Here is a 26,962-nt window from a genome sequence, read left to right on the forward strand (position 1 = left end):
GTGTGACATAAACTGCAATATAACACATGAGGTGAGACAACTTTCGGCTGTGATCTGCCGTCAATATGCATGCCAGTCACCTGGAGGAGGAGGCGGGGTGCATATGCATCATACCTGGAGCATGTCCAGTGGCTGCAACTGTAACACAACCAGACAGAGAGGCAGACTGACAGAGCAAGGACTGCTTCCTCGTGCTCCGTCTGTTCACTCAGACTGCCAAGGAGGACAAATGCTCTTTCCACTGGTACATGAGACAAGTGTAGCACATGTGCACATAGCTGGCAGGATATAACAGTATTCACACAGGAATTGTCACCAACAGGCTGGGCCATGTTCTGGCACCCTCTCCTGCTACAGTTTTCTGTCTCCTGTTTACTGAGATTAAGGAGAAACTGAGTGGGATTACAGACTGCTTCACTTGACTTATCTCTTCAGTCTCTTCACTGGCATTTGTTGACAATGAATTAACAAGTGATGGCACTCACAGTTCTGTCAAAGCTATTTTCTTTTGTTCTGTATGATATACAACCGGACAAATTAACACGTAGAACAGGTGATGTAATTCAGTCTCTTGTCAAACTGAAGTATTTTACTGCTGTAAAGATTGTCTCTCCTTAAAACCGGGCCATCTATGCAGTAAAAAAACACCGACACACTCGCAACTGCGCTGCACGGGACAAATAAAAAGCTCAGACTGGTGGGTGACAGAATGTGAACTTGGCTATTTTGATGAAGGAAACAATATGGCGGCTGGCAAATATCTGCTTGTACTTTCCTCTCTGTGGTATCAGTAGACTTGTTCTTGTTGAGCAAATGTCCACTAATCTGGTGATAAACACATTTCATTTCACATTCTTCACACTTCTTTAGAGTTGTTTTTCAGTGATTTCATTCATGTTTTATGACATTTTTTTAGTCATTTTATCCTTTTTTACTATGTACCTAGTGTTTGGCTCTTGGCTCTCTCTCCTTTCGTACTTTTTATGTGTTTTGTTTTTATTGTAAAGCATGTTGTTACTGTGTTTTGAGAGGTGCTTTATCAATAAAGTTTATTATTATTATTATAATCATTATTGTTATCATTATTGTTATGTTATGTAAAATACTTTATTGTGAAGGAGCAAAATAAGGAAATATTGAGTTTTCATCAGCAGTAACTTAACAGACTCCTATATGGATGAAAGCCATCATGAAAAGGCAAAATAAAGCAGATATGTGAGGTAAAAACAAGGACGCAGGAGAGCAACTAAACTCCAAACCACAAAGATTTATTTACTCGGCACAACTAAAAGTGGCAATGGAAACATTTGTGCCCGTGGTGCGAGCATATGAATGTAGACCCTGTGGTCAGGGAGATGTGGGTGTTGGTCAGAGAGGGACGTTTACCAAAGTTGATTTGCACATACACATTGTTCCTGTTCTGATGTTTTGTTATCTGTAGTTGTCATTAAAGTTAGCCAAGCTGGTTAAACTGGCTCATTTACAGAAAAGTCTATCAAACCTTTGAGACCTGGATCGACAACACTTTTGGTGCTGCATTCAGATGCCTTTTCACAAGTATTTAAACCTTTAAAACCTGAGCAAATTGGTTTGATTTCATTCAAAAACATGGGGAAAAAGGCAAAGAAATTAGTAGATTTAGACATTTTTTTAAGCTAGGGAAAGATATCAAGAGAACTATATTTATAATTATCATAAATATATATTTTTAATCATTTTTACATAATTTTTATAATTCTAAGCAGTTTTTTAGGTCATTTCTTTGTTTGTTTTTAATTTTCCATTTTGTTTGTTGTTGATTTTTTTGTGCTTAAATTTTCAGTTACTTTTGACTAATGTGTCACTAATTTCTGGGTCATTTCATCTTCAGTTGCTCATTGCCTTCTTCCCATGTTTTTGAGAGAAATCAAGCTTTTTTCCCCAGGTTCAAAAAGGTTAATGTGCACTATCCTTGCAATCTTATACTGTATAAATCAGTAAATAAAAACACGATCCACACTGTTATGATTCAAAGCTGGTTGAAAATTGGCTAAGTATCCCTTCAACTTGTGGCTAAGTGTGTTTTCTACACAGAGTTATTTTAATCTAAAACTTTGGGCTAAAGGAGTGGGTGTGTAAAAGCTTGCTGGGTTGGGGATGTAGCCAAGTGGGAGCCCCTTGGCTTATTACCGTTCTGACAGGAGCAGGCTGACTCATATCTCTGGCTGGAAAACAGGTCTTAATAAAACATGATGGTCTGCATGTCTGTGCCCTCCAACTCTTAATAATATCTGCTGTGCTTTGCCTCCTCTGCGTCCATTTCCTGTCTGGCTATTCCTTATAGAGTTTTGCTTTATTTCATTTAAGCGTACATCACTACTACATGTGCATCAGGCTGATAGCAGTCTAGGCCCAATCGGATTCTGTCTTGGTATTCTCTCCAAGAGTGATGATCTCACAAGACTGGTCAAATTTCGTTCACTCTCCTTTCACAGGACCTATAGCAATATTCTCACTGTGATTACTCTTTGCCGCTCCTGATTTTTTTCCCATCTGGCAAATATCCCTTTTCTATGTGCCCCTGCCTCTCCTTTCACACACAGACAAACTGACCTTAACCTTGAAACATCGTGTGTATGTGTGTGAGAGCTTAAAATGATACAAGCGGTGTCGCTGGGAAGATCCACAGGGCAAAGATCGGTGACAGGGGAAAAGGAGACTTCCAGAGAATCAATAACCTCTGGCTTCGAAGGGAGAGGTCAAAAAGGTTTTCCTTTTATCGGACCTCAGTGCCCCCCAGTGAGCTCCTGGGCTATCCATTACTCTGTATTTAACTCTGTGGACAGAGGTCTGATACAAGAGGAGGGAGCATCTCCAAATAAACAATGCTAAATTAATCACACGATCCTCCTGAATTTCAAATTTTATCATACTTGTATACCCTTACTTATTGGTCATTTCAAATATGTTTTGATCACTCAAATATAGAAATAAATTTGATTTTTTTCCTCCCTACAAGGTAAGTCTATGTTGCATTTTAAAGACTTTTTTAATTCACTGGGGTACACTGTAGAGAGTGTCACCTTTGGTTTTTTGCTTATAGCAGCCAAAGCTCCAGCCTGCAGTGTAATTATGGTATTGTGGAGCACTAGAGGCTAATTAGTAGAACAGGTCTGTAGGGAAAGAGGAATGATGCTTCATTAACCTCCACTGGTCTACACTGCTACCACAAGAGCAAAACTAAGAGACACAGGAAAGCACTAAATAACTGAGTTCACCTATTTAACTCCAGCTGGCATATGCAGGTCACTATTACAAACACATACAGCACAATCATATGTTAAGACTTACAAACCTTAATTTAAAAATTTACATTTACTGTAGTATCTTGGCTTTAAAAAATAGTTCGCAACATTACATAACTATGGATCTTAATTTATGTTTACTTTATGTTTCTATTGTTAAGTTTACTTGAAATTTAGCTGTATTTACTTAATTTTGTAAAGTTATTGCAACTTAGAAATGACAAGTACAATGACCTTGTTCTTTCTAGGTGTTAGCTACTTCAGTAAATCTTAGTCTGACTTAATTTGATCATCACAAAGAGGAGTTAGGAGATCTGTGAGTTCTCCTTTTCTTAACATGTTTAAGAAAATACTTATATGATTGCCTAGTTTGCAACCAACACAATACAGATATATAGTATTTATATATATATATATATATATATATATATACACACACATATACATACACAGTAAACTTGGCTTCCTGAAGTTGCTAAAACTTTAAAAGATTCGCTTCTGTCGAGAGGTTCTTTATATGGGCATTGGTCTTTTGCACGTACATATACATTTCTGATGAGGAACATCAGACAGATGACAGATAATTAGACCGGTGACAAACAATGATGGCTACCATAGCCACGTACATTATCCTCCAAAATATGCTCCATGACTCCCTCTCACTATAGCCATCATGACTGCAAATAGAGAAAGAAAAGAGCACCACCGACAGAAACTGAGGCTTAAGATGAAGGTGAATTAGAAAACACCACAACAAGTACGGCTTAGGATGACTGATCAAAATAAGGTCATGCTTAAGATTATCACATCCAATAAAAACACTGACTGCACAACTGTCAGAGTGGGAGAGGAACGCTTCCCATTTTGAGAGCTATTTTGGTCTGTAGCCCCTCAGGAGGGGAAGCTGCCGTCTCCTCTCTGTCTCCAAAAAGAGCAGGTGGTTAATCAATTACGTGTTATCTCCAACTGCCGCAGCCCGTTGCACCCAGACAGACCAGACTGACACCCACACACATGCGCAAATGGACAGACGTCAACAGGCAGATCGACAGGCTGACAGTCAGAAACACAGAGGCCTGATTGGACACGTACAGATGGTTTAAAAGACAGTCCGACAGGTATGGGTAAGGTTAGTGGCAGACAAACAGCACGACACACACAGGCCGCCTGTCGGTAGATAGCGCCCACCTGCCAGCCCTGAAACATTTTAATCATTTGACGGCCAATTACTCTGGAGCCAGGCAGAGCAGAACAGAAACTCACACTTCACTTCCCCGGCACTCGCAGATGGCCCTGCAGGCTGGATCTGCACTGCCTGCCTTCACTCTACCTGTCTACTCAGCCAGGAATGCTCCCTTCTGATATGGGTGAAAAGCAATGAAATAAGTTGTTTGGCAAGAAAGAGAGCAGGGGATATCCATCATTTATTGAAAAGGATACCAGCTTTAAATGACGTGCCTTCCCACTCCCGCTATTAACACATCAAACAACATAAACTGCTCAAAAATAACAACAACCCATTCTATCCTCTGCATACTGAAGAGAAACTGCTGTGCATTACTCTCCACAACATCATGGTTATGTACATTATGTATGCAGAGTTCCTATGTTACATTGCATATTTGTGTTTGTTTAATGCATTTTCTATCCAGCAGTTTTTATGCACAAACTGAAATGCCTCCTTATCTTCCACCGCCAGTGACCAGGTCCTCTTGCTCGCATACTCAGCACTCTGACAAATTCACACCAGACTGATATTAGCTATCTAATCTTTTTCTAGCAAGTCCTCATTGTCATCATATGGCAAGTCTATCACAATGATGAGACATCAAGTTTAAATGTACTTTAAGGGACAGTTCACTGCAGAATGTTAATTCTACTATTAGTGCTATTATTTCTGTGTTTATTGCTTATATTCTTTGAATTGTATTTACTATTATTGGTATGGGTTGTAAATGTTATTTCTGTTTCGTAATTGTTTCTCTCTTAACTCTAATTTTTGTCTGGCCTTAGTTTGGCACTTTTCTTTGGCTCTTATTTTGTTGCCTCTGCAAGACACCCTTCTTGCTTCTGCTTTGCCTTATTTGTCAAAGTACTTTTTAAACTCTGTTTTTAAAGGTACTATATTGATAAAGTTATTATTGTTATCATTAAAATAAAAAAATACACATTCTTCCCCTTACTTGTAAAGCTATTTATCAGTCTATTTTGTTTTGGTGTGAGTTGCCGAGTGTTGGAGATATCGGCCCTTGAGATGTCTGCCTTCCCTCCAATGCAGTGAAACTAGATGGCTTAAGATGCTCAAATTGCCAATAAAAAATGAAATGAAAAACTAAACAGCAATGTCTCTTTTCAGAAATCATGACCTGCTTATTCAAGATAATCCACAGACCTTGTTGTGAGCAGTTTCATATTGGAACTATTTTCTTTAGTTTCTACCGAACAACACATGCCAACCGCGTCACCACTCAGAAGGAAGCGTGCAACTACTGCTCGCTCACCAAGCACCAGTAAGCCAGCTAACATTACAGTTTGGCCGAAGAGGATGCCGTTAATGTTTACATCTCGTGCTGTCACAAGCCTCACGTCTATGAGTAGATGCACGCTTCCTTCCGTGTGGTGATATGGTTGGTGGGTGTAATTCTTAAGAAAGAAATAGTTCTTGCATGAAACTTTTCACAACAAGGTCTGTGGATTATCTTTAGTAACCAGGTCATGATTTCTGGAGACTTTGCTGTTTATTTTTTTCCATTTTTATTTTTTTTTTTCACGCTTTGAGCACCACAAGTCAAGACTGATACATAAATAGCACTACAGGTAAGAGGAAAAATATGCATTTTTTGATTTTGGAGTATACTGTCTCTTTTAGAGTAAGGCTGGTTGCCTGTATTATTTCTTTTAGCAAACCAAGACGCAATTTTGAAATACCAATTTCCGGTTCCATTCTTTCCCTTATTCCTTTAACTGACTTCTTGACCTAAGCTTTTATAGATTTTTTTTAACGACCCATGCAAGCTGTCCACTTTGCTCTTTAACTGTCTCTCTAAATGATACATCCTTATCTCTGTCTTTCTTTATTTATGCTTGTCCTAGGCCTGGTGGCACATGCGACTGGATTTTCCCATCATGGTATTCAGTTAAATAGCTTTGTTGCTTGTCGAGAAATTTGGTTACCACATTTCATCAACATTTATCCACCGGGAATTTGTTATTTATTTGCCATTGTTGGAATAATAGTAGTGTGACCAATCTTTGTTGCACACACCTGGTACGCAGCAGCCGTGTCCTCTTTGTAAAGAGACCTTTGTGGTTTGGTTTGAACAGCTGGATTAGATCTTACGGTTTCCCGACACCATCAGAATATCAAAAAATTCTCAGAATGGCTTGATATGCTACAAAATGCTGTCAGTGTGTGACTGGCAACTGAAAACAATGGATGACTTTTGAAATTAAGCACTGCATGATGCATGTCAAAGTTACTCGAAGTACTATTCAACTTTTACTCTACATGATTATTATTTGCCTCAAGCTTGACATTTTGAATGCTCTAGTAGGCAGAAATTTAAATAACAACAGTACTTAAAAGTGACTTTTTTCACCAAAATCTGTATTCTAGCGCCTAATCCTGTTTACTTGAAGGTAGTTATAACTTCATCCTTCACAGAGACCAGTTCTTGTGGTCAGCTCGAATACTTCAAACCATTTTAATGATGTAAACATTCATTGGAACTTTTTGCAGCACAATCTAGTACTTCACTGTCCAGCTGCCTCTTCTTCTGTTACAAATACTCACATTTTTAACGAAATACTCAAATTTGTAGCTCAGGCATAGATGGTTCTGCTTACAGTGAGCTTTTGCAACAAACATAAGCACATTGTAACAAATCACACACTGTGTGCAAGTTTTTCCATCATGAAAATTTATTTTCTATGGCATTCACTGCAACTGACATGAATTCAAGCTGATCACAGTCACCACTGTCTGTGAAGAGAAGAATTTAAAACTTATTACAGTAACCTTTGAAGCCTTTATAGGGTGAGTACTATACTTAACACTGAAACTTCTTGAAATTTATCAAAACAGCATGTGTGTGAAATATCTCTGAATCTATAAAAGAAAACCACTCGCAATTGATGAAAAGAGTTGGGTTTAAAGGATAGGTTCAAGGCTTCACTAGTGAAGTAGCACTACATAGCAGATAAAAAGCAGAGTTAAAATCTGAAAATCCATCATGTAATCAAGGCATTGTGCTCATTCTTTTAGATGTCATATAAATCAATATAGTGGCTTTTTAAAGGGGATCTTAAGTTTGCTTCTGTGGTGGACAAGGAAAAACTTAAGTCATGTAAACAGTTATCTAAATAAATAATGTAATGTATAGATTTATGGCTTGTGAAGCCTATGACAAAGAGGTACACAGGCTGTGTATACAAATACCTTCTGCTGTCTTTTTAACTTTCTACATTTACATGCATAGAATATCCCTATTTTTGCCCTTATTCTGTAAAATTAAGCTGCTAACATGGCTAATGAAAATGAATATTCCATCAATATTCCCATTTACATGCATGTTTTGGGCATGCATCTCTACCCCACAGCCTTGAAAAACGGTTGACTAGTTGGTTTGTGTAAAGCGTAACCATGACAACACAGAGAGCTGATTGTAAAGAGGCAAGATGTTATGTGTTGCAAACTATCGTAAAAATCCCGATTGAGATGTATATTCAAAATGCACTAAATACATGTCCAAAGAATGTTCATACAACCTAAATAATATCGGCATATCCCACGTCTTAAACAGAATATCTACATACAGAATTAGGGCAGGTGTGGAATATTCAAAAAGAATATGCTACTTACATGTTTGGTATCAAATCTGGAATATTGTCATATTTAAAATAGTGGAATATCAGTGTGCATGTTACTGAAAAATCCTTTAACCACTCTACCTGATTCGTTGTTCTGTTCTTCCCATCTACCTGCACCCACTGTGCGACCTTGAATCACTGGCAGAACATTGCCATAAATGTCTTGTGTAACACTGATTCTAGAATGAAATATACTCCCCTGATATTAATATAAAGAAAGGATGATAATATGATTATCCCTTCCTATATTTCTTTCTTTCTCTGGTGCTTTTTTATGTGTCAGGCTCTCTTTGACAGGAGACATCGATCACAATTTCTGGGCCATTGCCCAGAGCTGAAACGCTCCATGTGATGGAGGTGTGAGTTGTTCTGCACTCTGACCCACTAAAACACTGCGCAACTCGCTCCATCTCACAGGACCTCAGTCCCACAAAGTCTGCATCCTTAAGGCGGTTCAGACTTAAAATAGAGATGTGTTAAAAAAAGCATGACTGCTTGGCGTGGGTGAAAAGCTACAGGTAGTAGTGAGACGTACCAATAAAGGTAAGGATAGAGTAAAGAAACTACAAGTTGATGACCTTGGGAGACTAATGACCTGTCTATCAGACAAAAGGCTTCTATTACACCTAAAAGCCTAAGTGAAATAAGGAATCCACAATGGATATTAGGGGTAATCAATAACATCACAGTACTCTATTAAATCCTTGATGGAAACTTGGGGGGAGATTCATGGTCTTGAAGATTTTGGGCAAGGTAAAAATGCTCCATACAATTTACCTTGGAAGTGGGAACTAAGAATGACGTCACACCCAAGTTCGGAAACACAAGATGTTAGCAACAACAGTTTGATCCGGGTTAGTCAATATTAGCAATGCCAGTTGATAACAATGCATTACGACGTATTTTGCACATCCAAAAACTATAGCAACATGTCCACAGACAGAAGTAGGACAGAACAGTGTGACCAACTGTTTTAGTGAGAGACGAATAAGAGAGAAATGCTAATGAAGCAGTATTTTACTACAGCATATTAGGTTACTCTGACTTTCCAAGTGGAAAGTTCACGAGGCATTCCAGTCAAAATATGGAAACTCTGAATTCACACGTCCCATTACGAATGGAACACAACATAAATGCCCAAACTAGATACCCAGCCATGAGGGCTTAATTTACTGGGTAGGGAATCGCTCAGGCTGCTTAGTCCAGTGTTGCTCTGACTACAGTATTACTTCATGGTACTGGGGCCTTCAGTACTGCACTCTTATACTGTCAGCCCAAGCCTTACCAACACATTACCTGTTCAGCCTGTGCTGTGTTAACAGACCCGCAAAAACATGGGAATGTAAAGAGGGGACACAAAATGATTAAAAAAGGGATACACACACACACACACACACACACACACACACACACACACACACACACACACACACACACACACACACACACACACACACACACACAAACACACTCACTCTCACACGCAAGATTAAAAAAAAGCCTTGCACAGTCCACAGTGCTTTTTAGCAGATTTTACTCTAAAAAGTTATCACAACAGCAATCCTTTCTCAACTACTGCAAGGTAAACAGCAGAATTATGTCATTTACATTACAAAGTAATCCACCAGGAATGTGCACTTGAACTATTTGTTAGGTAATGCAATTTGTACCTACATAATGCTGCGCTGCAGCAAAAGTTAAGACAGGTTCAACTTTTCTGCCAGGCAGCCGTTCACTGTTTTGTGGGTGCCCTCTGCGTTTGGCTCCCCAGCTTTGCCAAAGCAGCAGTCTCACTGAAATGGAAGCTGTGATATTTGACACAGTGCTTTGTCAGTCCGAACATGGCCTAATGCCTCTCTCTGTCAATCAGTTAACCCTTGGTGGTCTTCTTGTTGGCCCAGGATGACAGCAATAGTTATTTTGGTTTGTGTGAATGAGGCAGATGAAGCAGCCTTTGGGTGTTCCTTGTAATGGAGCACAGGGCTCAGAGGGAAGTCAGCCGTGTTTATCCCTCTGGTTATCTAAATCTTTCCTCCAACTGATGATGAGGCTCTGGGGGACGTGCTGCTTTAATGGGAATACTGCATATTTCACGTTCTTCCCTTTCTCGTTTCTTCCCTTCTTCTCTACCCCACATTTCTCTATTTTTATTTGTGCTCTCTTCCTCGCTCTGTTTGTGTGTTTCCTTCAAGCTTAGCTCCGGAATAGTATTTTCACCATGAGGGTTTGTTGACAGCTTTCCTCCCTCTCATAGCCGTAGACCCTATTGGCGGTATCGCACAGCAAGGGCCCAGCCTTTTACACCGTACTGCTATCAACAGTGGGCCAGCTGCGAGCATCACCCGCTGCTTTCGGCTTATCTTTAAAGCCCAAACCGTTTGGATCACACCGACCACGGGGCAACAGTGGCGTCCATCATGTAGATGTCATTTAAAACTCATCTATCACCGGAGCAACATCATTAGCGAAGCTCTACACATCAAACATGAGCCTCCCCTCATTTAAAATCCCATCATTTAGTCGTTTGACACGGCCATTGAAGACACAGACAAATGTGAAAACAATGAGGTGATACTGTGTGCGTCTGTGGCACTTGTTAAATGGATGAGGTTTACTGATTCTCTATTAATACAAAGCATTTCGACATCAAGAGAGACATTTAAATAACAATGGAATGTGTAGCGTGCACAGCTCAGCTTTTCTAGTTCAGGTACATTCAAAAACATGTATGTTCAGGTGTCACCTTTTGCATAACATGAAATATGCATGTGTGTGTGTGTGAGAGAGAAAGACTTTACACCAGCAGCACTAGCAGCATATTAATTATGTGGTGTGTTTACCTGGAGGCAGGCAGGCGCTCGGCCATGTGGTTTGTTGACGTCCACAGCTACAAGCTGCCACCCCCCAGCAGCGTCTTCATGGAACATCTGTGGCACAAGGACAGCACATGAGGGGCAGAGCACACACCAAAAAAACCTTGCACTCTATTCAAAGTACTGGACAAGACTCAAACACACACATCTACCCTTTGGCTACATCTTCATAAAACATCTGTGGCCACAAAAAAGCTGAAGGCATCATACACACAGATTCATACCCACACAAAAACAATGTGATAGCTACTAAATACAGTATGCAGGCCTAAGGACCAACAGCAGAAATAAAAACAAACCAATATCACAGCGGAGACTTTCAAACTCACAAGACAGCTGGCTCACTCATAAATATCAGTCACTTGTTTAAATCATTAACAACATAAATAAACACTGTAATGAAAACTGATTCTAAAATGCCGTGTCATTCGTCCTACTCCTTGCTTACTCTATTAACAGAAAAGTTGGCAGAAGAGTGAACTTGAAGCGCTAGTTCCAGTTGGTTGTCAAATCTTCCCAAATCTCTGAGAGGACTTAGGATAATGAAATTTCTGACATGACAAATCTCCCCTTAACCATGCCTCAATCAGAGCTGTATTGCCATAAACACAATATTTTCTTAATCTTAACTATATAACCACAAAATAGTTTCCATGTGTTACTATTACAACACCAGTTAGATAGATAGATAGATAGATATACTTTATTGATCTCAAAACTGAGAAATTGGGAAGTTATGATAAAATAAAAAAGATCGAAGCTTTGCTCGTGTCTCAGTGAGACTTTACACAGCGTTGCTATGAGCTGAAGGTAATGTCTGCATACTAACATGCTCAAAATGTCAATGCTAACACACAAATGTTTTTCTTATACAGCCTAATCTTTGCCAGATTCATCCTTTGGGGGCCATGAATGTATGTGAAAAATGCATGTCACTCCATCTAATATTTGTCGAGATATTTCAGCCTTCAACAGAGTGGAGGACAAATCAACACCCACATGCCACTAGCAAAGCTGAAAAGAACTATTCTAAAAAAAAAAGTATAGGACTCCATTTAATCCAGATTTTACAGAATTGTCCAATATCAGTGCTCTGTTGGTGAATGGGTTGGTGAAACCACAAACCTGAATTTCTTTTTTTTTTGCATGATTGTTCTCTAAAATTCACTTAACAATTGGTGACAATGTTATGCAAAGCGACTGAGAACTAAGTGAAATTTGAAGGCTGTTAAAATTTCGAAATCACATAAATTTCTACTTGCATCACAGACAATACAAAGAGCCACTGCTTGCTTCCTACATGTAGGAACCCTTCAATCACTCCACCTTATACTTTTTTATTAGACACTGTACATATTTCCAGGTTTCAGCTGTGTCTCATACCTGTCACATCAGCTTCACGTTTTATCACATCATAATAAGACCGTGGTGCCCAATTCAAAGCTTTTATGATATTGCTTTTAATATAACACAGCAAAGACTATACTATCTACAACTTTGATGTGAAACACACAGGGTAGATATCATTTAACTTCAGACAAGCCTGAGTATACTTCACTGTAATTCATCTTCACGTTCAGCCCTTAATTACAACTCCACTCACCAAAATATAGGACAAAAACCCTGATCCTGTGAAACAAAATAGGATTTATCCTTTGTCTTTTTATCAACGCAGAAAGGCTCTACAGCCTAATCGCTATTAAAAGCCGCAATAATCTGGAGACGGTACAGTGAAGTAAAGGAATGGGGGTTGTGTCATGGGTTGTATCTCAGAGGGACACCTTACACTAGTCTTCCTCTCTGGGGAGCATGAGGAAGGGAGCATATTGTCTCAGCCTCTGTGATTGACAGTTAAATGTTACACCACAGCTAATTAGTTTTTCCCCCCTCGAAGATAAAGATTGGGGCATGACGATGTGATTACAATTAATTTTGATAATGGAAAGAAAGGCTAATTGTTTTCAAGGTCAGAGCAGCATATGCATGCCAGTGGCACCAGCCTGTTTTCAATCGTGATTGAAGTAACAGTGGTTTTAGTTTAATGACTTTCCAAGATGCATTATTTTAATAAATAACAGCACTGAAAACAGCTCTCTGCTTGTCAGGCCAACTCCATTACGGTTAAATGTCAAATGTTTGAAAGGAAATTTGGATTCCTCACAAATCCAATTCCAACTTCAGATGTGCTTCAGTGGTGGGCCAATTTTCTTGCAAGCAACAAAATATCTGCACAATACACATGCCGATCCATGCATCCACCCACCACATTCATTATTTATTGATGTATTTATTAGCGTGTTAATTAGCTGCTACCATACAACACCTTATGGAGTGTTACATATTCTCTGTGAATTCAGCTCTGGAACGAATAACAACTCTGATTTTCTGCCTCCTTGGCTAAATGCAATACAACTATAAATGAAACATTTTACAAAATACTCTTTCTCTCTTGATTTTTCTCTGCTTCAAACCCACCTTCTAACCCCCTTAAATCCAGAGTAGTCTACTGTAAGTGTTTATATCATGAAAAACATAAACATTAATCAAGACCAGACTAACAACTCATATAACACCTGAAAGGATACTTGTAACACCGCTAAATGTCCAACTCAAAAATGTCAAGCCAATGCAAATCACTGACATAAATGAATGCAGTCTGGACTGGATAATGTTGAGAAATCTACCCGCATTTGTAGAATGAAACTTCAAAAACTGTCAAACCTTTTTATTGTTATTGCTTTCTCCTCACCTAAATCACTTCTGAGTTTCTTTTCAGGCCATAAAGTCTGTCAGTATTCCTTATTATCTCTTTTCGAGTGTACACCCATCCACAGCCTAATCTCATCACAATTTACAAGCAGTGCAAAAGCAGCTCTGTAGGAAAATATGAACACAAAGCACCTTTTGAAGTAGCAATCTCGTAATTAGCTTTTCAACATCCATACAAGACAGAACAACATTAAGTAAAAAGTAAAAAGCAAGTTGCTATTATAAAAAGACCTGAAATTCTTTAGGACATAGTTGCCTACTTAAACTTTGGGGTTGCCCCTTCACTTAGTGGTATATGTTGATTTAATAACAACCTAATCTTAACATTCTTGGCTGTCTAGTTGGATCATTTTTTTCTGAGGGGCATTTTGTGCATTTATTAGATTGCAATCATGGGGAGAGAGTTGCAACAAAGATCCCCAGCTGGATCGAACTCGGGATGTTGCAGTTCATCGTCAGTGTCTTATAAATCATGCAGAAGTCTTCTTTACATTTACATTTAATACTGTGGCAAAAGTGGATCGAGCTACATGATGCTGGGCAAAATAAGGCTAAGCCAGGCAGCCTAGGTGTCCTTCTGCCCAGCCATATTCTCGTGTACGTTCTGGGTCTGTCCCAAGATCTTCCTCCGGTTAGACATGCCCAGAATACTTCCAATATAGCTTATAGTTTAGTTTTATTGTTTGGAATCACTGTGACTGGATGCCCAAACTACTTAAAATGGTTTCTTTCAATGCTAAAGAAAAGTGATTCCTCTCCAAGCTTTTTTCTAAAGTTCCAACTAGGGCTGGGCAGTATATTGATATTATGTCGATATCCTGATATATCATCTTAGATTTTGGTGACCATAATATCATTAGTGTTGCCTTTTTCTGCTTTTAAAGGCTGCATTACAGTAATGTCTTTATACCACATTACTAATGATAATTTATCAAAATTGTGTAAATATTTTTGTGAGAGGAAAAAGAGTCAACCCAACGAAATCATCATGGCATTGATAATGAGGTATTTGGTCTACATGATCTACAACCAAAGCCAAAACCGCATATACTATAATAACCATGGGCTTTTCAAATAATTTGGTTAGGCAGCACACTTAGAGTGATCATTTTGGGACATTTCACACGTGAAACTAAAATATTATTACCTGACCCGATGCAGGACTCTGCCCTCTGGCGCATAAACCAATCAGAGCCTCATCCAAATTTGATCGCATACCCCGTTATCGTACCCCTCTTTGTGAACAGTACCCCTGTGTTACTGGAAAATTATTCACCTAAGTAACTTTCTCCCAACCAAAGGAAGGCAATCCATCATTCACAGGCAGAATACCACAGTCTCAGACTTGTAGGTGCTGACTCTCATCACAACTTTCAAACTCAGCTGGTGGTAATGGTCTGAAGCCAGCAGAATCATCAAAAGACAGAGATGCCACCCTACAGCCACCAAAGCGCACACTGTCCACCACTACCACCAAAACAGACATCTGCAGCCCCCTCAGGCTGCCAATTCTGATGTAAGTGAAGGCATTTTATTGATGACCATGCAGTCTTGTAACCCTTAAGAAAGCCATTCCTGTCAAAAACTGTTTGTGTTCCTTCCTTTGATTCTTCTGAAATCATGCATCTTTGATGAGCTGAAGTCTGATGAATGGACAGATTTTTTTTGCACTCTGTACAAAGATGGTGTTCAAGAAGTGTTTATAATCAGGTCAGATTTAGGCACCACAAAGTTGATTCACGTACTTTGTCGGCTCGCGTGTCTGTCTGTGAGTATGATAGCCGTACCTGTGTTGTAGCGGTAGAGGTGGTGCTGCTCCTTGACCCCCACATCTGCTGAAATTGCACTCTTATCTCAGCAAATGTCTCAATGATGACTGCAATAAACACATTCTGCAAAGGAGAAAGAAAGAGAGAGTGAGTGAGACAGTAGGAGAGAAAAAAGTGTTGCGACAATTAAGAATAAATGAGAAAATGCAGTTCTGTCTCTTGACTTCCTATCACTATCTGTGATGTGAGATTCATTCTCTCATTAGCCAGAGAACATTCTATTAACAAGGGGGAATCGTTATGTCTGTAGGTGAAAGATTAGGTTATGTCAATTAACTGAAACCGTTTGGTGTTCGTCTATCCCCTGCTGCCATGCCATGGGAGCTGAAAGTATTATGAAAAGTGCGGTAGAGAGAGAGACTGGCTCTAACCTTGACAAGCCATGCCAAGAAGAAAATGAGAGTTATAAAGTAGAAGTAGGAGCGCCAGCGAGGGAAACTGTCAATGGCTCTGTACATGAGGAACACCCAGCCCTCCTGTGAGGCAGCCTCATACACAGTGAAGATGCTCGTACCTAAACAAAGACACAGACATAGGAGTTAGAGAGATGCGCAGTCAGAAGAAAAGCAGACTTTGTTATTGAAACAAGTGTCAGCATTGGGTTTTTGCTTGACAAATTGATGTCTGTGAGCTTCACACCAATTATCACGGTTCCCCTCAGACTAAGCCCGTCAAAAAAAGACAATACCTTGTTCTGCTATATAATGAAAAGAACATTCAGACAGTTTACAGGATGACGAATACAGCACCCCGGTATCCTTATGGTTCCCTTTTTTATAATGCCAATACTGAATTCTGATGACTCAGATGAAAATATCTATATTGCATGCCTTTGTCACCGATAAATCTGGTCAGAAGAAGCTAATTAACATAAATTATTTTAGGCTGGCCAAACTACATAATGAAACTCTTGGCCATTCTGTGCTCTCTCCAAATTAACCGCCTGCACTTTTAACAGGCGATCAAAGATGATTTAATCAGGAAAGAAACGCCACTCAATACTATTTTAATGTTGCCAGTAAAGTAAAGTAAATTGACAGACGTCTGGCACGTCAGTAACAGTAGTCCGAATCTCCCAATTCAACCATTAAGCACTTCATGAAATTGTTTTAAGGTTTTCATGTTAAAGGGACACTTTGCCAATGTTCAACCAACTGGTTAGTATAATGAAGGGAAACTTCTCTCCATCTTACCAGTGTCCAGATCTCCCCGTTAATCTCTCAGCTCAAATCATTTAGAGCGAGATTGTGCTATTGCATATTTGTATGCCTGCCACCACGAACACAAAGAGTACAGAAGCTGGACAAGAGAAAACTGCCCCTCTTTCTCTTTCCAAAACTTCAATCAGACTGCACAACTAAGCAATGCTGATTATAAACCAAAATTAAAAATTATATTATTGAATTGCCTTTCATTGTCTAAAATTTCCTCAGAGAAATATTTTAGGGCACCACACTGTTTGTTGAATCATTAAAACTGAAGACGGAAAAAAAATCAGATCAAGTGGTAGAACTTGGAAGCGCTGATCAAACATAAACAAAGACTCTGTAACTGTATTGCCTATTTATCACCTCAATTGTCTTCAGAAACATATTTCAGTGCACTGTTTGGATGTAGCACAAGAATTTGTGAACAGGAAGTGGGTGCCAACCTGTTTCCTGTATTGAAGGCTGAAAAAACTGAGATCAAATGGTAAAACTAAGCAGCACTGATCAAATATGAACAAATGATCTATTGCTGAGATGCCAATTACTCTTAAAATGTCTTAACATATTTTAGCTCACCATTATATGTAACTCAAGATTGTTTGTTACCAGCTGGCCAACATGTTGTTTCTTGTGTCAAAACAGACAACCTCGCATTAAGTTACACACCAAAAGGAGTGTTTATTGGTCTAGTGTGAGGCAGTGCATCTTGGTAGCTGCAGGTTTTCTACCTCATGAGCAAATACATCTCTGAATTTTTTTCCTGGTTATGTAGCACCAGTTAAAAAAAAGTATTAGCATCTTTCTACTGCACAGACAGCCCAGTTTGATGAAAAGACCATAATTGCAACAGTGAAATATTTCTTTTAAACTCACTCAAATACCAGATTCACAGTGTTTTCATAAATGGTTTATCCTCTGCATGGATGTGATTACAAATAGTACGTCTGACTCCTCAGTAAACTCTTTTAGAAAGTAAGAGCCATTCCTAGAAGTAAGATAATAAAATCAATCTACAATGCACTGAAGCGTCAAACTAAAAGCTACGGTAATGTGTATAAAGTGTGTTCATAGACTAACAAACTGAGGCTGTATATTGCTTTAAATGTGCCATGTTCCAGTCTGTAATGTCTACATTAAGGTACTGTTTACTGTGAAGCTCTCACTCTCCTTCACGGCTATCTAAAGATTAGGGGCACTGCACTGTGCACTGACACTGGATTTCAGCACCATTCAGCTGATAAGAATGCAGGATGCTGCTGAATGCCACAGCTTCAAGCCAAATCTGCTATATGCAGCGCTTTAGCTCTCACCTTCTTACACGAGGTCATTCTTCCACATTGCTTCACAGAATACGATATACATTTATAAGTGAAAATAACAGTGACATATGTCTAAATTCATTTTTACCTAGTTCATTGAAGCCGCTATAACCGAGCTCCTGTCTGCTGAGGCCAAGCTCCTCCAGGTCCACGCATTTGAAGCCATGAGGACACTGGTAGCCCTCCCCATCAGGGGAACAGTGGGTGTCTGGGATGGCCAAGCTGTTCCATGTCACATTCCTGATCAAAAGACAAAAAAATTAACACGGTGCTCTGTTAGAAAATGCATTTATGGTTAAGGTCACACATTTATGGCCAGTTACAACCTTAAAACAAGCATGAGAAATAATCATACAACACATATATACAGATGAAAATCTCCTGCGAGCACACGCGCACACACACACACGCACGCAGACAGAGTACAAACACACTCCTCCCCCCTCTTTCCCTGTCTCCCTGTCTTTTAGCCACAGGTGTTATTCCAGGAGCTGCTTGATTTCACTAATGAAAATTAATGCCTTCAAATTGGCTGCCCAGACATTCATCCAAATTGTTTATTAAGGGGTACAGGATCAGAAGGGATAATTTATTGCACTATCACAAAGGGCAATCAGAGGCATAGCGATGAATCCGATAAAGCTTATTATGCCAGGCTGAATAATATCACTGTATCTCATCAGATAAATCACTTTTTCTTGATGACAAAGAGGAGATAAATGAAGCCTCAAATGAGAGACCAAATGTCCAGGAATAACATGATATTAATAATTTGGTGAGTCAAATGAAAAACAAACCACATTTGTGATAAGACACTATTCATGATTTTGGGTTTTTTTTTGGATCTGTTATTTCATCAAACCCAAATTAATTTGTGATGCTTTGCATAATTGAAAATGTGAAGTCCTGTCAAGAACCTCTGCTCACCTCCTCAGCTACCAACCACTGCTTGTTAACACATTATCCACTTAATCAAAATCAGTTTAGCATAAAAAGGATTATCTAACAATAGAACAAATTTCTCTGTTCTCCATCAAATTTGAAAAGAAACTTGTGCAAATAAACATGTTTTGATGTCAGATTTTCTTCATAAAAGAGATATGCTTGCACTTTTTAAAAAGTTACAAAACATCTAAGTAGGACTTTTTTATTTAGAATAACCCTAAAAACACACATATCATAGTGCATCTTTAAAGAGATCTATTAAGCACAAATACCCGGTTCATATTTAACAATATCGAACAAAACTATGCTATTTATTCCATTATGTTCAATAACAATGAGGTCAATTGCGGAAATAAAGACATCAAGAAGAGACGACCATACTTTGTTCACAAATCCAAAACCCTTGCCATCTAATATGTGTATCAAAAAAATTTCTCCCACGCTATTTTTCCCAATTCCCATCAAATCCCTTGTGTGTGAAAAGCCAGGGAGCTCTGACTTTGTGCCAAGGGCATATGGCAGATAGAGATTAGACACATCAGTCCTTGTGTGACATATTTCAAAAATACCCCATTAGGAGCATATATACATGAGGGATTTTGGGAAAGGAGCACAGCAGCAAACAAATTAGATGTGCAGCTGCCACGCCACTTTTGGACTGATGTTACGGAGGGATGTCAGAGCTATAAATGTGACAATGTCGTGTCCTGTGTTTGCTGCTGCTAATGGTCAATGCACATGGTGTCCTTAGGCGGCTTAGGCACACGATCAGTGGGGGCAGATAGATGGATGGCTGCTGAGCAAGAATGAGCTTAGTATAAAGGCTGGACAAAGCAGGAAATTTTAATCAGTATAATTAGTGTTAGCTGTTGTTGCAGCCTGGGGCTTTAAATATGATGGTTGCTTCCCCAATTTGTCTCCATGGGGACTCTGTATCATATCATCATTCTCAACAGAATCGTTGAAATCAAATCCTTCACAAATCTGTTTAAAGATATGATGATTTTGTAGAGCAATGTGCACAAACTGTTATATCTCCCAAATCCCACATCTACCCTATTGCTGATACCCAGGGGTTCCCTACTGAATTTCAACATTAGGATGCTGGTCATTTAATTTTAATTAGAATTTTTTAAAGATAATTAAAGACTAGGGCTGTTAAATTAAAGTTCATTGAATATTTTAATTGAATATTTCACTTTTTCTTCATCCTTTGGGGTATGTGATCAGGCTGTTCATATCTATCTTTGATGGCATGCATTTGTGTTTGTTTTGTTTGGTTTTGTATTACACTCTCCGTTTTAAAAAAATAATAAATAATAATAATAAAAAATTGAAAAAAAAAAAAGAAGTTTCTTCGATTTTGCCCTAAAAATACAATATTAATTTGACTGAACATGACTTTATGTCCCCACATGCCCACAAGTGGTTGTGCTTCAAGAAGATGCTGACCACCAATATTTGAAGTAAACAAAGCATTCAAGCAGTGAGCTCCTGCCTATGTACCCTCTTAATTACTTTATTTAATGAAAAAGATAACAAAAACAAGCTCTTAAGGTTTGGACATGGAAAGAAGTTTGTGTAAAGGTGCTGCTCCACATAAAAAAGCCACTTTAAAGTGTACGTTTGCACAGTTAAATGTTTTTGTTACTCTGTTTAACATGTTAATCAGCTATGATGTAAAGTTCAACTGATGAACCTTGTTTTTTTTGTTTTTTTTTTCAAGCTTCAGTATTTATTAGGATACTCTTCAAACTGGCAGCATTATCAAATTATATCTTGTCATAAATATCAATTTCGATAAATATAAAAAATACTGTAATATTTTTTTGCCATATCGCACTGCCCTGCTTGCTCTCATAAAGTCTGCAAATATGCTTTCTGGTGGATTTTAGCATGTAATGCACAGATTAAATATCTTTCTGGATGCTTTCAGGTTCATGTATGTCTGAAAACGGTGTTTGATGTTTTGCACATAGTGTTGGCCCTAATCCATAAACTGTAATAAGAATAGCACATACTGTACAGTATGCGTCTCCTAGCGTCTTAAGATTACTTCATTAACCATTATTGCTTCAGTAAACATAAAAAAGCAAATGTATCGCCTCCATTAAACCCGGGAAAGATAGCCTTTCTCATAAGTATTTAAAGGTGCTCATTAAAAAGCTAAATGATGAGTTTAGTGAAAGTGCTTAGTACACACAAACAACAAAAAGGCATCCAAAGTTACACTTCTTTATACTTACCCTTTCTGTGTATCATTAGTGACACAGTGATGGTTGAACGTCCCAAACATCTGAACACCCAGAATTCCATAGAGCAGGAGAAAAAACAGCAGGAAGATGGAGACGCTCCAGATCTGTTCCCCAGACCGCCTGGAAAGCAAAGAGCAAAGAAAAACATATTTTTTACATACTCTATTGATTAATTGTGGAGAAAATAGTAAAGAGAAATGCTCATGACAGGTTCCTACTTCAGTATGTTGGTGATGCGGGAGCGAGGCAGCTCGAAGCGGAAGTAGATCCTGAAGGCCCGGATCATAATGAGCGCTCGGGGGATTCTCAACATCCCCCATGGAGACATTTGATCCACAAGCTCTGCTATTTCAAACACCTAAAACAATGAGAAATTGCTTATTGAGAGGCAAAAAAAAGGCTGCTACAATTAATTGCCTAATGTCGAGCTGTACAAGCACTTGAAGGGAGAAAATGGCAATATAATTGCACAAAAACCTGGAATTGTAAATGCTGCAATATACCTGCAGCACCAGGGACACCCAGATGAAAAACACCATGAAGCCATCAAACATACACCAGCGATCCTTCACATAGGAGTTATCCCCCTGTGCAGAGAGAAACCGAAAACAAAATGAGAGAATAATTGGAGGAGAAGGACAGGGGCAAGAAATATGAACATGAATAAATAAACATCTTCATTAACCGAGGCTATACTAGCTCAAGAGAGCTGATGTATTCTAACAATTACACGACATTCTGTGATGTTTTAAGGCTTTAATAATGTCTGTCTTTATGGTTCTGAAAATTTCCCATATCAAGTGCCAAACATCACCTTCTGAAAATCTGACAGAGAAAGCTTTTTTTGTGGTAGAAAACCTTTGTGTGGAGAAAAAAAAAGAAAAGAAATGGAAAACAACAAACAGAATCCGAAATGTATGTGTATATTTTGACAGACTGGCCGTAATATCCAAACAGCCTTGTTTTTCAACATGATAAGACAAAAAATGATTAAGCCCCCGAAGTGTGCACGAACTAAAATGTCATGGGGCCAGCAAAAATGGGCATACTTAATTACCACTTACAGAGAGAGAGAGTCTGTGAGAAGCTCTTAGGGGGTCAGGCTTCCACAGGAAGAAAGGCTGCAAATAGGAGGGTGTGTTCGGAGACACTCCACAGATAAGACCATGTTTGATTACACACTGACAAGCATAAAAGCTTGCAATTACTTTATCACGCTGTGCGGATCGTTTGTTTTGTGCAGGCACTTTCATCAGCTAGCTACAAAATACAACTTCCAAGTGTCAATCAATAGGGTTATAGACGTGTTGAATAAATTTAGAAATTCAAATGTGTGATTCGTGCATCATTTGTGAAAGATGAATTTTTTATTTCTTGACAGGCGCAGAAAATAAACAGAAAAAATACCTCCCCATTTTACAGAGAAAGATGGGCTGTATCTGAACAAAAAAGGGACGATAAAGAGAAAGAAGAAGAAGGAATGTTCCAGTTTTTATGCTATTTTCCTGCACTGGTGATTCCTATTCTGTGTCCTCGGGTGCCTCCCTGCTTGTTATCCTTGATTTGCCAATTAAGCTGTCCGCACTTTTTATGGTAGTAATTATGGGCTTTTCATCTGCCAGCTGTCTGTTCCTGGACGCTTCTAAAGAACATTATCTGTCTACCTCCAATTTGAATTGTGTTGATTCATCTGAATTTACAGCTCAATACAACTGCTAAGGTTGCATGTAAAGTGTGACTACAAATCTGGAGCAACACAAAAAAAGCTGACCTTACTTCATTTAGCAAAAAGTGCCTCTAAAATTAAAATGAGTACTTCAGTGTCCCCATGCTGTTTGATTGGACCAGTAACAGAGGTTTGCCTTCACTCTCTTCTTGGGGTATGCCCATTAACTATGATTCAGTTTCGTGTGAAACCATGCCAATTTGGAATGAAAAGTTAAAGAAATACCTCACCCCCCAAAATGACCATTTGTATATTAACTACTCATGCTGTTTTACACTGAATCTGTTAAAAAAACAACTTGGTAGAGAAAAAATCCAAGGCCTGAGAAAATTCTTGATGAATTGAAGTAGACATACGCATACGTATCAATGGCAACAAGATATCAAAACATTTGTTTACAAACTCTCATACAACTTTTTCAGTGTAATCCAAGTCTCATTTATCCAGTCCAATGCAAGACTGCCCTTTACGTCTATGAACTGAACTTAAAGTGAAACTTGTCTAAGCTTTTGGTCTACTGTGCCTCAATCTGTTTGTTGATTTGTGTCACTGTGTGACTTAATCAAACTCGAAGTAACCCTTTAAAACACTTCGTCAAACAGTAAAAAAAAACCAAACTAAGCAATCGAGGCAGCGGTGGACCAGCAGCTCCCATGTTTAGCTACATAAAATCAGTGTTTTTGACAATGGAATCTGACATTGAAGCCTGCAAAGACTAGATTTCACTTTTAGTTCAGAAAGGGGCTGTCTGTTTGGGAAGCACTGAGCATATGACTGGCTTCATTACCTGAGAATTGCAAGAAAAATAAAGTTGTTGTTTTTTTGTTTTTTTTACAAATTTAACGTACCACAGGGTAATTAATTGATATAGAAATTATCATTGGAGGGTGAAGTAATCTTTTAAGCTTATCAATTTAGTGCCCCACAACCTTTTAATAGAGTTTCATCCAAATGTTTTCCCATTTGTTTTTAGATATCTTGCTACCAAATACACCAAATAAAAGAGAAATTATTCATAAAATACATCATACATAAAATATTCCCGTCATGTAAAACTGAAAAAAAAAAAATTGTATTTGCTGAGATTTATCGAAGAACTTAGGAGGCCTTCATAAAAACGCATTTTCCCCATTTAGATTTAATGTATCTTGTTAACTTGATTTTGCTGTTTCCTGTGATAATGTGACTCTGTCAGGAGCTACCTTGATGATTCCTCTGATGTGCATCTTGGCGATCATCTCGGCGGTGTAGAGGAACATGAGCAGTGTGTCCAGCGTGAACGTCACATACTGCAATGGAGGGTAATGCTCAAACGTCTTGGGGGTGTTCATACAAACAGAGATGACACTGATGATGGCACAGGCCCGCAGCAGGGAGTGCACCCACTGCAGGGAGACGACAAAAGAACAAACAATGACAAATGCTGCTATAATACTTATATTCAGGGATGAGCGAGTACATGGTCATCTCTATCTGTATCTGTAGTCATTCAAGCAACTAAGTTATCTATATCTGCATCCATACATCGAATGGGCAGGGCATGAATAAAAAGTATGTGGGGCTTAAAGCAAAAGTGGGTGGCACCTAATCAGAAGTTTTGATTAGGTGCTGATATGGGCTGATCAGAAGTTGTTGTATTTATTATTTATTTGAAAACTGTTACAGAACAAGCTTGAAAATGAGATTCAGATCATTGGTCAACACAAGAGTAAGAGCTTGAACACAACAACCCAAAGTGAGTTTTCCTCAGAGGACGGATATTGCACATCACACTTGGATGTTATTCATACTCATTTAAAGTAATTATACATGTTGGATACTTGTTTCATCCAGGTATTCAGCTCAACCGTACTTCAAATACAATACAGCTATCTAAATAACCTCGCTATAATTTTAAACAAAATTTCAAAGGGAAATACATGTTAAAAATAACTCAATATCTGGCATGATTAGAACAAAGTTAACATTGTAGGAAGTTGACCCAAGTGCACTCACTGGTTTGTTGATCCAGAAGATGTCGGCGCTGTCTGCAAGGGTCTCATCCGGCCCAAAGTCGGTCATGGGCTGGGCCTCGACCCGTGAGCTCTGTTTCCTCTTTAGCATGCTGGGGCTTGCCGTGCTATACAGAGAGTGGATCTGACAGAGAGAGGGAGGTGGACCAAACAGTGAACAAAGCAAAATAAGGAACAGGAGAACACACTGGCTGCATCCAAGTCTGGGCAGTGGCAGTACCACTTTTCTTTTTAAACTCCAATCATGTGGATTGCCTGCCATAAATGGCCACATTAGCAGTAACCATAAAGTAAAATACCAGTGGACATCTTGAAAAATGAGTAGCTGGACAAAGCTTAGGTTAAGTAATGCTTGAATATAGTATTAACATCTTCAGTAAGCTGTGTATCAATAGTGGCTTCTGGATGCAATTACATGTAGCATTAAGCTTTACTATATTGTGATGTATATTCAGCAAAATAAACTACCCTGACTTGAATTGCCAGAACAGAGGTTGTGTTCTTTAAAATTAAAAATGTGTTGCACTGTTGAATGGCCACCGTGATACACAACGTAGAACACATGGAACACAGGACAAGTGTATTCACATCGGTACAGCTCCAGTCACTTACCATTTGAAAAGATCATACATGATCTCCATCATACTGAACACCAAGGCGCCAGTAGATTAAGCTGCGCAACCTACTGTACAGTGTGAGGAGGTGTGCATTGGTGTTACCTGTGCATGTCCGTGTTTCTGTATGTTTGTGTGTGTACGCAGGAAAAAGAAAAAGTGTACAGGCCGTTTCAACATAAGAACACAAGGAGAAATGACACTCTGAATGGAGACAAAGCGCACATACCAAAGGGAAAAGTAAAGCTGAAATTGCTCCAGCACTGCACATAACATGCGATCAGGCATACCCTGTAAATAACACACAACAGTTAGTCAACATCATGGCTTATATGGTGTACAGTACACTACCCACATCTACAGTACGCTCATAGAGACAGGAATGCCCACCACGTCTGACATCAAGGCATATATGCGACACACTCTGTGAGTGAGTGAGTGACTGAGGTGTTGTGGAAGAAGGAGATGGAGTGGAGGAGGCACAGGGGGACTCACTGTGAGGCTCCTCATTGGTGCGTTCATCCCCAGGTCACAGAGGGGTGGAGAGACCAACCAGAGAGAGAGACTAGAGGTGCAAAAAGGAGAATGTCCTAAAGGCCTGGAGGTCCTGCGGCAGCAGTCAGTGAATGGTAGCAGTCATAAGAGCAGTAAAGAGGGGTGAGAAAACATATTCACAAGTGCTGCGAGCTGTAGCTTCAGCACATATACATGCAATTAATTTGGTTCACCCAACTTATGTAAAAAAAGCACATCTCTCTAACCTCCAGTGTGTGTGTAGCCATGCTGATTTTTTAGGTTATATTGGTCCAAATTGTTGAGATATTTACATCTGAAATCTCTGGCGACAGCCCAATACAATGTCTTGTCAGCACATTTGAAAACACCTCTTTCTAGAAACAATATCCATTTTACTCTGGATAATCCACAGAACACACCGCCAAAAAGTTTTGACAGGAAATACTTCTTTGGCGCAGCAGTTTCAATGAAAACATTTTCATATCAATTCAATTCAAAACTTCAAAAATTTAGGTAATAAAAGAGACACAACAAGGCTCAAAAATTAGGATTGCCTGATTTCCCAGGGCAAGTAAAATGCTATCCCGGGCTAGTGAATCTAGCAACTTGCTTTCTCAATCTGCCAAGTAGTTAAAAAAAATAATTAAACACATTGTTTATTCTGGAACTGATGATGGTTTTTGGGGCAGCCCGCCACAATTAAAACATCTGCCACCACAAACAGATTTTCTATTTTCGTTTAC

At 38.9% G+C, this 26,962-nt stretch overlaps 1 protein-coding gene across 1 annotated transcript in view; it reads right to left on the reverse strand.

Annotated features, from left to right (window-relative positions):
- Nucleotides 1–26,962, reverse strand: part of nalcn (sodium leak channel, non-selective) — an 88,401-nt gene that overhangs the window by 56,737 nt on the left and 4,702 nt on the right. Inside the window, exons 2-10 of the mRNA XM_042494455.1 lie at nt 25,073–25,213; nt 24,280–24,462; nt 21,855–21,938; nt 21,570–21,709; nt 21,343–21,471; nt 18,240–18,391; nt 15,996–16,138; nt 15,583–15,687; nt 10,994–11,080 (exon numbers count right to left, since the gene is read on the reverse strand). Coding sequence (XP_042350389.1) covers nt 10,994–11,080; nt 15,583–15,687; nt 15,996–16,138; nt 18,240–18,391; nt 21,343–21,471; nt 21,570–21,709; nt 21,855–21,938; nt 24,280–24,462; nt 25,073–25,213 — 1,164 coding nt within the window. The remainder of the gene's footprint in view (nt 1–10,993; nt 11,081–15,582; nt 15,688–15,995; nt 16,139–18,239; nt 18,392–21,342; nt 21,472–21,569; nt 21,710–21,854; nt 21,939–24,279; nt 24,463–25,072; nt 25,214–26,962) is intronic.

The sequence above is a fragment of the Plectropomus leopardus genome, chromosome 10 (assembly GCF_008729295.1).
Source record: "Plectropomus leopardus isolate mb chromosome 10, YSFRI_Pleo_2.0, whole genome shotgun sequence".
Classification (NCBI taxonomy): domain Eukaryota; kingdom Metazoa; phylum Chordata; class Actinopteri; order Perciformes; family Serranidae; genus Plectropomus; species Plectropomus leopardus.